General features: G+C 38.5%; 1 protein-coding gene across 1 annotated transcript; it reads left to right on the top strand.

Annotated features, from left to right (window-relative positions):
* The first annotated feature begins 2,296 nt into the window (after positions 1 to 2,296).
* Positions 2,297 to 11,173, top strand: LOC123449961 (transcription factor BHLH6-like). The gene is made up of 5 exons (XM_045127345.1): positions 2,297 to 2,429; positions 2,563 to 2,761; positions 2,861 to 3,121; positions 7,753 to 7,923; positions 10,558 to 11,173. The coding sequence occupies exons 1-5, from the start codon at positions 2,356 to 2,358 to the stop codon at positions 10,624 to 10,626; spliced, it is 774 nt and encodes a 257-aa protein (XP_044983280.1). The 5' UTR covers positions 2,297 to 2,355; the 3' UTR covers positions 10,627 to 11,173.
* The last annotated feature ends 457 nt before the right edge of the window (positions 11,174 to 11,630 follow it).

Genomic DNA, 11,630 nt, shown 5'->3' with positions numbered 1-11,630 from the left:
TTGCTATGAGAAGTTGGCAACTGATTGTGAAGGCGATTAAGAAAGGTCTAGAGTGATATTCTCATAATTGACTCAGCATGTATTAGCAAAAGGAGACTTGACTAAGGCATCTTTGATTCAAAGAATTTTCATATAAAATTTGAAGGATTATAATCCTTAGGAATTGTTTCCTATTTTGGTCGTTCAATTCGTAGGTTAAATCCTATAGGATTTATTCCTAAGAATTCATGTGTACTACATTCCATAGGAATTTTAACATCCACTCAAACCTCTTGGAAATAATTCTTGGCTTTTCTTGTGATGCAATCACACAAATCAAAACCATGTAGGGTTCAAATGATCATGACATACAATCTTTCATTTTCCTTGTGCCTACATTTTCGGAATCCTGTGAATCAAAGAGGCCCCAACGTGCCCAAGGACCTATGCCGGCTGCCACATCATTTACACCTGAGATCCGATGAGATGATCTAGTTTCTTGTAGTTAACACTAACGGGTAGAAGTTAGAAAAATACTAGTAATTGTACTGTGTCCAAGACCACATCAATGCATGATACAACATGTAACAGAGAGAATTTACTTGTTCCCGACATTGTTTGTTTCTAAACTACTAGCCATTTTTACCTAATTTGGTAAATATATGTTGTTCGAAAAAGTATGCAGTCAAACCTGTGTAACTTATGCTATGCAAATATTTAATGTGGTCGACAATGATAAGGGGAAACATTTTTCAAATTTTTGTCATGGAAAATAATCCCATAATATACATATTTTGTATAAATTTACTGACACATACCTCAAAAGTATCGATTCAAAAGTGGTATGTTGGAGGTGAGTCGATCCCCGAAATGACATGTTTTCTCATTCAGCGAGAGTGGAAACAAGCAGTACTTGCTCCATTTATTTTACTCCGTAAGTTGTATTTTGGTCCAACACAAAGAAAAATGATGAGATGCCATGGAATCGAGGGAATAATGACACATAGTTAATAATCTTTCTATCCTTAGTGCGACAGTACCCAAAACATGTTAATGCACCCAAACTCACCTAAAAGGTTCATAATAAAAATGACAATAATGTAGGACACAAGAACAACATATATTTTTCATGTCACAAAGTTTATAATATTAATTTAAAGATAAATAAAAATGCAAATTATGATCACGCTGGTACTGAACCGGCCCACGACATACACCTATCCCTAGCTATTGATAGATCCTAGAAATTTCAAAAAGATAATTTTGTGTTGACATTTACTCAACACTATTAAAGATAGATAGTATAAGATAAATAAAGAGATCGACCATCAATTTGGTTACATATCAACATATGCTTTCCATTTTTAAAACAAACGTAATACTAATTTATTATGGCAGCCAATTAATATTGTACTGTCTATTTTCTCAAAACCGCGCAAGTGACCATTATTGGTGCCGATAAAAATAATTTGGCGAAAAACGACTCCATGGAGCGATGACAATATAAGAATGTGTCCTGCGGCCTGCCTAGGTTTCTTGAAAGTGACTGCAGGACCAATTGCATCCCCCTCCCCAACTAACTAATTTTGCCTTCCAAGGAAGTTAGAAGCCAAATATGAAGAAACATGCAAACAAAATGGTGTCGTGTTGGGTCGTGTGCTCATGTTTAGATTTCTATTTTTTTAGAATGAATTCCGCTTTTTACCCTGTAGTTGTACATTTTTGAACCTAATTACCCCCATCGAGTGGAAATTCGTCTATAATATCCCTTTTGGAAGTTTTGACACTCTTTTTCTGATGCTGTCCATCAGGCAAGGTATGATGTGACGCCGAGGATCCAAAAATATATGGACGACAATGAGGAATGAAACAGATGGACAAGGGAAGTCTAAACATGATCGTCAATGATGTCCTTTGATATTTACAGATTTTTTTACGAATCATTAATGCAACATGCCGATCCTACCTTACATAAACAAAAAAAATGTAAATCTGAGAAAATACCGTGTTAAAAGTCACTAAAATCTGATATTTTCGATAAAAGTTCCACCAAATGAGGTAATATGTGTCATAAATGTACAACTACAGGGAATTCACTGTATTATAAAACACACAGATTCAGATTTGGTCTCGAATTTAAGTGGGGGCAGGAATACGAATATAGAAAATCAGCCAATTGATGTGCAGGTGCGCCTCATGCCTTGGTCGAGAGGGCGCCAGGTGGCATCAGGATATGGTGGCCTCACTCCCCACGTCAGCCACATGCATGGGCCCGGTACCCAGTGACGACGCAGAACAAACACGAGCACGAGACCAAGTACTAGCAGAGAGAGAGAGAGAGAGAGAGTAGATCAGATCTAGCTGTGTAGCAGAGCAATGGAGCCCGACATGGACGTGAGCTTCGATTTCTCTTGGGAGGCCCTGGTGCTCGAGCTCGGCGACGCAAATAAGTGAGTCCCTTCCCTTGACGGATGCATCCATGAACGCCCTTGCTTCATCATCTTGCTGTGCTGTGATCGATTGCTCCGTCTTTCGTGCATAGTTAGTTAGTAACCCTTGAGAGTCGGATGGGTTGTTTTGCAGCATGTACCTGCCGGCCGAGGACTCTCTCTCCGGCCTGTACGACGACTCGACGAGCTCGCCGGACGGCGCCACCTCGCGGCCGACGACCAAGGCAACAACCAGCTTGGAGAGAAAGAACATCATCAACGAGAGGCGGCGGCGCCGGACGCTCAACGAGAAGCTCTACGCCATCCGCCGTGTCGTTCCAAACATCACCAAGGTTTCTTTTAGAGGATCGAGCACTTGTCTACACGTCCGTTTATACTACAGTATGATGCATGCAGTTTAATTTGATCTTGTTCGTGCGCACGGACGCTAGATGGACAAGGCGTCCATCATCCAGGACGCCATCGCCTACATCGAGGAGCTGCAGGAGCAGGAGCGCCAAATCCTTGCCGCCCTCAGAACCGACGGCTCCACCGCCGTGGTCAAGGCCGAGGACGCCGCCTCGACCGGCAGCAACGGAGTGGACCATGGCGCGGGCTCCTCGCCGGGGAAGAAGATGAGGAGGACTACCTCTGCCTCCTCCATTAACGGCGCCTTGTGTTCCGGTGCCACCCAACCGGTTCAAATCCTCGAGGTAATCATTCACGTGTGACATGTGGCTTCCGTGTGAAAGGACGTTAGATCAGAATGAGGTGAGGGAGGTAGGTGAACCTGCACCTGGTCAAAGACTAATACACACAATTAGTTTAACCTACTGATAATAACATCACTTGGATAACCCATTCACATATCCTTAATCCATTTAGTTCGAGCATCGGTCTAAAGTCTAAACTGGTTGAAAGTAGACCGAGCTACGGTCTCCACCAAAGTTGAGGTCGTGCTTCCACATGTTGTAGGGAACTGGACATATATATGGATCTTGCTGGTAGCTAACTTGCGGAAAATTAGAACGTTTGTCATGTTACAAATACAACCATTTCGGCATTTTGATCGCCCACCCTAAACAACATATTCGTTATACTTTTTTTTGGCATAGTCCGTTTTGTACTTGTTGGCGGGACAAATAAGCTACTCCCTCCGTCTCAAAATAAGTGTCTTAAGCTTAGTATAATTTTATACTAGAGCTAGTACAAAGTTGAGACAGTTATTTTGGAACGGAGGAAGTATATGGATGGTACACTAGAGTAGTGTAGGAGACGACCATGATAGAAATAAGTGGTGAATTGTTTTTTCCTTCTCACAAAAGCAACACACTTTTGTCCAAGTAACACATAAAAATCATGGGAACTTGATTTCCAAATGTATTTATTGCGGAAAGTGTGACAAGTGTTAATGAGGTACACGTACATAGTTTAAGGGAAAAGACACTTAAAGTGTATAGTCAAACTCCTTAGAGGGTGCTTGGATACGTTTTAGTCCTATGACTAAAAGTAGTGAGACTACAATTTGCTAGCCTCATCCATGCTTGGATCCAAATACTAAAGAGACTAAAACCAAGTTAATGAACATTTATTATCCTCCAAACCCTCCAATCCAGAACTTGCATGGGGAGTTAAATGAGGAGAGAGAGAACTAATACACATTTTAGTAGGGGTACCCCTGACTAAAAGATTTTAGCCTCAAGACTAGTTTTAGCCTCTCTTTAGTCAGGGATGCTTGAAACTTTAACCTCTTAAAAAGACTAGTTTTAATCAGACTAGTTTTAGTTCCTTGGATCCAAGCACCCTCTCATTGCGGGGGTGTCTTCTCCTCACCAACGTTGTACTCACTAGTTTTCACATGTTCATGGTCTCCGTTCGCTTCCCCCGTAGAAGAAGATGAGGAGGACTATCTTCGCCCCATCCATAAATGGTGCCTTCTGTCCCCTGCCACGTGTCCGGTCCACATCATCGAGATAATTATTCACATGTTGCCAACTCCAAACCGAAAGAAAGTTAGGGAGCAGAATGAAGTGAGCGTGACAGGTGGAGCTGCGCCTAGCAAAATGAGGAAAAAAATGGTACGAGTAGTTAGAAGCACTCAGATGCGTAGCTCCGTGGAAGTAGTTATTGCTCGAACAACCACACAAATATTACCCGAAAAGGTGGGAATATTTTTTTAATTTTGTAGAAGTTACATCATTCGAAATATCATACATGGACAGCAAAACTGTGAATAAAACCACCCGCTAATAACATTACATGGCTCAAAAATCATGTTACTGTTGGACTGTCATCCAAACGGTGTCGGTGAACTTAGTCCGAGCTACCATTTGTAATTAGATGCATCGAAAGCCAAGGGCGCTCGTGCCTTTACATGCTGCAAGGAATGTTTATATGTTCAGTCGAACTGTTTTAGGTTCCAAATGCATTAGTTTCTGAAAGCGTGACCAACATTATTGAGGTCCCCGTCGATATTTTAAGAGAAATTTTACGGAAAAGACAATCGAAGTGTGTGTATTCCAATGGTACTCAGTAGTTGGAAGGGCATTTTCTAGTATTATAAGGGTCCTCTTCGGAATTGGCTAGCAATTATGCTAGCTACTGGTGAGATATGCACCAATAGGGTGCTGCCAGCTAGCTACCGGTGAGATATGCACCAATAGGGTGCTGCCAGCTAGCTTTACATGGGCTAGCTTCGTATTTCTGGCCAGGCCCCACCATGTGGTACTTTCTAATCCGGTGTAGCAGAACCCCGCACATGCATCATTTACACTCTATGCTGATATACTTAGCCAATTAAATATAAATTTTAGCTATCTAATTTAATTCCATTCCATACATAATTTTACCTTTTTATTTTAACAAACCGCAAATGATCCAAAGATTTTCTAAATCGGCATAGGAATTTCAAATATAATCAGTTTTACGCATTGAAACAATCAGTTTCACATGTTAAATATGTTTTGGATATCTCAAAGTTGACAATTTCATATATCCGAAACACTTAATTTCACAAATTGAAACAACCAGTTTCACATGTTTGAAATAACCTATTTCCCATATTATAAAAAGAAGATATCAATTATTTCATAAAACTATTTTTCACGCATTACGGAAACTATTTCACCCATTTGAAAAATCTAGTTTCCATCATCTCAAAAATGGATTTCAAATCTTCCGTGAAACATATTTCAGTTATTTGGAAAAACTGTTTTGAAACTTTTTAATAATACAACTTTCAATTATTTTCAAAAGCTAATTCCATTTCAAAATTAAATTCAATTCTAAAAAAGAAAACAAAAACTAATATTTTATAAAATCGATTAAAGGCATTTAAATTTCAGAAATTACATTGCAAAAAACATGTTAGAGTGAAACCCAAAGAAAAAGAATCTATTTCATTTACAAAATAGATTTACATATTGTAATAAGCATCTTTAGAAAACCAATAAATATTGCTCCATGTATTTGACTAAAACCAGCCTTATATATTGAAATAATCAATTTCAGACCTCGCGACAATCATTTTGACCTATTTGAAACACTCACATATTTCATATATTTGGAAAATATTGGTTTCTTATATTTGAAATAATCATTTTCACACATCAGCATTTGTGATTTCAAACATTTGAAATATTTCCAAAAATTGCACATAATTTTTGTTTCATACTACCTCCATTCAAAAAATAAGTGAAGTTATTAGTCTATCATAAGGCAAACTATATCCTCAACACCAAATTAGTCTTATGAGATTCTTCGTGAAATATATTTTTATATGATGTGTATCTAGTGTTGTAGATCAGAGCACAACTTTCTATAGAGTTGGATAAACAGAGGAAGTTTGAATTAGGGAAAATGTGGAACTTCATTTATTTTGGAACAAATGATGTATATTTGAAAAGTTAAATATATTTGAATTGATGCATTTGACAGTCCAAATTAATCCAATTCATATATTTGAAATAACTAGTTCACTTTTTCAAAAATAAAATTTTTAATTATTTAATAAATTAATTTGATTCTTTAAAAAAACTGATTTCAAATATCTCAAAAACGGATTTCAACTCTTTGAAAATTTAAAATATTTTATATTTTACATATCACTTTGTTTCACATAATTTGAAATCATGTTCACAATGTATTTATTGGATCACTGTAATTAGCGTGTATTATAGACTATGTCCAAGATTGCCCTTGCTCTAAAGGTGTTATTGCCAGAATTACAAAACTATATAAAAATAATTATAGTTTAAAAGGTATAAATGATTGAAGTTATCAAACAGAAAACAAAAGGAATTGATTTGTTGACTTAGAGAGCAGAAAGAATGGAATTGTTCTCTCCATGCAGATGTACCTTTTTGGTACCAAGCTTACTTCCTATGAATTTTTTTGACAATTGCACACATGTGAAAATTGTTTCTTGATAAAGTGAGAAAGCTTTCAGGATGTATTGCTATGTATTCAATTGGAAAATGGATCACACTTCTATACGGGCGACTGAACTAATCTTAGTGTCCACACTAGCGATGAATTTTTCTCTGCGACATACAGAAACCATCAGAAACCACTTGTTTTTCTTTTATTCTCATCAATATGGTGCTCACCAATTATCGATGTGTATGCTATGCTTATTTGAAATGCCAGAGGAGTAAATAAAATAATGGATCCCGATTTTTTTAGGAATCCGATGAGCATAGACAGAAATAACTATTAGCTAAATGAGATATTCTATGTCGAATGAAGGATCTGGGGTTTCTCAGGGTTGCAAATCTTGAAATTAATAATATGTGCTTGCTCATTAAGTTGTTGTTGAAGGTGTTTAATCAGGAATGAGTTCGGCAAAAGTTTATGCAAAACAAACATGTCTCAACACAATATCCTCAAAAGATACCTTGTAGGAAGTAAGCCGCTTAGTCTCCAATATCTAAGCTTATATAATATGGTAACCCAGGAAAATAAATCTTGCTTTGACTCTATTGAATATTGAGTTTCAAAGGGCACTCACTGGGGATAAGTGTATGTCACTGTTACATCTAGTGTTTAATAGTGACAATCTTATCTCACACAACACATGCATATTATCCTTTTTCGAGTTTTAGATATATAAGACTATAAGAGGGTTTGGTATGCCAAGTCTAAAATATGTAGATCAAATAATAATTGATTGTAAATGCAGTACAAGTATTTCCGATGAAAATGTGACAAAGTTGTGAAACATTTATTAGAATACGAAACATTTTTGAGACAATAGAGCATATGTGAATATTTTTAGGACAACTTTGTGCTGCAACACTATCAAAATACCTATAATTGAATAACTACACGGTTACGAGTTTTGCAGTTGGAGGTGACGCAGGTAGCAGAGGAGTTGATAATGGTGAACATGAGACATGGCAATGCCCACGAGGCCATTGCAAAGGTGTGCGAGGCACTTGAGTCGCTCTGTCTTAAGGTCATCTCGACAAGCATCACCGCCGTGGCTAGTGGCATCGTCCACAACTTGGTCGTTGAGGTAACCGCCACTATTTTCTGCATTTCCTATCCAATTAATTTGTCCCATCATTCTTCAAATTTCGTGAACGAAAAGAATATCTCCCATCTCTTCCTCTCACTCACTCTTGAGATTTTTGAGTGATGTCACCATGTGAATGGCATCATACGGAATGCCAGTCTTTAACTATCTAAAGTGATGTTGGATTCCCCATGAACTGCTAGACTAAAGAGTTGTCTTCTACTATACTTCCTCGTCTTCTCTTATTCGTGTAATACAAATTCCCTATGATCTTATTTTTGGCCTTTGTCATTGGACGACTAAGATGAACAAACATGTACGTACTAGATATCCATCATGTTTTATAGGCAGTAGGCGTTAGTTGTTTTAAAAACCAATCGTCGAAAGAAAATTAATATAATTTTAGGCATGAGTTGAAGGTTTCATGGATAGTCTTTTACAAAACAATTGCAAAATAGATTGACCATGAATAAGTTCCAAAAAATAATAATTCATGGTAAATCTATTTCATGGTAATCATGTGTCCCTGCATGAGAACTTGTTGGACATATGTGTGGCTTCACTTACCCTTCTGAACACATGTGTTTGCTAGTGCTTTCTAGGAATGATTTGTCTCTCAAATAAAAATTGGATCGTCTATCTCATGATTTAGGTCGTCGTTCACTAAGGCCATTTGATGTTAGAACTAATCCGAGGCCACCGTCGATCACCCAAGGACCAAGAAATCACAGGAGACATGATATTGCGATATGTTAACGAGGTTCACCGAACTCGGCTACATTCTCGGGGCATGACTACGAGTGCCCTTCCCATGACACCATCACAATATCGTAGACCGGACATTCGAAAGCCGGCACATGCCACCTGCTCACACCGTGTGCGTGTTCTATTAGATTCGATAGGTTACATACTTACATAGTGTGTAAACTTACATCTATACCTTGTCTACACACAATAGAACTCCAAGTCCAACAGTAACCTATGTAATACATATATTTGACACAACTTCAACAAACTTTACATTTGTGAATATTCTCCATCACCTTGAATTCTTCTATGTGCCAAACTTTCATGTACATTGGACTTGAGTTTATCTCATAAATATCGATGCTACTTCTAGACTCCATGTGACTCCACCGCAATGATAGTCCCTTCTTTTCTTGATCACAGTCAACATTTGAGAGAAATTAAATTCCTCTTTTCTCTAGTTTGTGCTACAAACTTTCGGACTATCCGTTTAACGCCATGATAGACCAATCGTCGATCTACATGAAAGTGAACTGCTCACTTATCAGGTTTCACATATACTTGAACTCAACATCATTGCTATTTCTGGACCGCCTAACTCAAACCTAAACGAATTTCTTCTTGCTTGTAGTCACCCCGAGTCATGTATGACCATTAGAGTCCTGACCCGTCTCCATGTCCCGTGCTTACCGCACGCCTTATCGCTATTATCGCGTTGCATCGAGGCTCTGCTGTCTTGGTCGAGTCTCTAGGGCCACAAACCCACACCATTCAACCCCCACAGCAGAGTACCGTCGATCACCATCAATAAATGACGAGTTCCAATTTTCATCACACCGGGGGGCTCTAGTCAAACTATGTGTCACTCGCATTTTTTCCCGTTAAAATAGACTCCGATTCTCCGGATCCTTACATTGTAGCCAGTCAACTTACATTATAGCCGTTCAATCAGCACTGAGTGAAATCTTGACATAGAAGTTTCGACCCAAAGTAGACCGGAAAAATTCTTTACACAATTATTTTTCTCGTCACTATTACCTAATACATCTCGGCGTATCCTTAGCAGCAAACACCACCTATCTGCCCATAACGCGCATGCACGCTTGTATCATGTGAAGTCTAGACATCATGCCCCTTTTTTTCAACAAACAAATTTCATGTGTGGCTATCTGTCCCGCACGGCGCCTCTAACCTCCAACGCACCAACCAGCTAGCCTGGGCAACTCCACTGCACGAGGTTCACACGGCACACCGGCCACCCGGACATCGGCATATGCATGCCGCCAGTTCCTCTTGATGTTGGTTACATCATATGTCTACTCTCACATTATAAAAAGGCCTTGAATACAAGTGTCATACTAGAAGACAACTTCATACGCTGTTCACACACAATACGACTTCAAGTCTAACTGTAACCTACCTTGTACATAATTTTCGACACAACTTTAATATTTAGAATGTGATTTTGTTAAGGTTTTTTTTGGCCAAGATTAAATTTGAAAAGAGTAGGGATTGAGCCTAATGTTCATGCACAATAGGAAAAGTCGGGTCAGGCTAGGGCTGCAGCTGCCCAAACTATATCATGACGTCTCTCTTGTTATTGGGTCTATATATGCAATTCAGCCTATCGACCTTGTACATAGTGTTATGTACACTCCATCTGTCATGCTCACCCATCTCCCAAAATCAGGGAGCGCTGCCCTGTCGCTTACATTGTGTTCTCTCACACTACAGCATGTGTACCATACATGATCAGGTATTTTGGTGTTTTTTTTGGGGGGGGGGGGGGGGGGGGGGGGGTTAAAATATGCATATACCTTGACAATATTTTGTGCCAATATTAGCAGCTATTTATATCATTCAGTATAATGTAGTTATATTTTTCAGACGGAAGGATTGCATGGTGCTCAAACAATCAAGGAGATGATACAAACTCACTCAGCCATCTTGATGTGAGAAGAAGCTCACCGATGTCTACGAGTCCCGGATGAAGATTAAGTATTGCAAATAATGCACTAACATGCATCCCAACCATCTATGCTTTTGCCATGTCGATGTGACTAATGTGCATCCCAACTGCTACCTATGCTCTAGTCATGTCGATGCGTACCTCAACAAGCTATGCTCTAGTATAATCAAGGGATGCACTAATGGCAATCCCCGCCATGCTCAAGCAATCAAGGAGATCGTACAGACTCACTCGGTGATCTCAATCTGAGAAGAAGCCCACCGATGTGCATGAGCCCTGATGAAGATTAAGTACTGCAAATAGGCTTCCTTCTGATTTTTTGCTAATTAATCAGACAATTATATTCTTAATAAATGGATAGAGGCCTCCGGCCTAGTTGCAAGAAAAAAAGATTAAGCGTCACAAATAATGCACTATGGCCTCCCAACTACCTATGCTCTAGTCCACTCTAGTACTATAGCCATCTTCTAATAACTTTATAGCATTTGGAATTAATTGTACGGCCCAAGAAATAAATTTCATATTTGGGCTTGATGCACTCTAGTACTACGCAGTCATCTTTGGAAGCTAATATATCTTCTATATCTAAATAGCTGTCCCTCACTAACTATTTTTCTTAACATGCAAGCATGTCACATCAATCCAATACATGCGTGAGAAAAACACCATCCCACTATCATATGTCTCTCAACATGCAAGCATGTCACTTCACCATTAAACACGACTCATCTTAACATGCAAACATACTCCTTCCGTTCCTAAATATAAGTTTTTTTAGATGTTTCACTAAAAGATTACATACGGATGTATATAGACATATTTTAGAGTATACATTCACTCATTTTGCTCCTTATGTAGTCTTCTAGTGAAATCTCTAAAAAGACTTGTATTTAGGAACGAAGAGAGTACATAAGAATTTTCATTCTATTATGCTATACATATTAAATAAACATTTTACAACTATGGAGTAATCAGACACAACAAATTTTAT

Source organism: Hordeum vulgare, chromosome 4H (assembly GCF_904849725.1).
Source record: "Hordeum vulgare subsp. vulgare chromosome 4H, MorexV3_pseudomolecules_assembly, whole genome shotgun sequence".
NCBI classification, from domain to species: domain Eukaryota; kingdom Viridiplantae; phylum Streptophyta; class Magnoliopsida; order Poales; family Poaceae; genus Hordeum; species Hordeum vulgare.
The sequence above is the reverse complement of the archived record's forward strand: the minus strand, read 5'-3'. Positions and strand labels throughout refer to the sequence as shown.

What these genes read in the sequence shown, in the direction of transcription:
- LOC123449961 (XM_045127345.1), top strand. Translation starts at nt 2,356, where the DNA reads ATGGAGCCCGACATGGACGTGAGCTTCGATTTCTCTTGGGAGGCCCTG. An exon ending in GAGCTCGGCGACGCAAATAA is followed by an intron (nt 2,430 to 2,562) that starts GTGAGTCCCTTC and finishes GTTGTTTTGCAG; the next exon opens with CATGTACCTGCCGGCCGAGG. An exon ending in TCCACAACTTGGTCGTTGAG is followed by an intron (nt 7,924 to 10,557) that starts GTAACCGCCACT and finishes TATATTTTTCAG; the next exon opens with ACGGAAGGATTGCATGGTGC.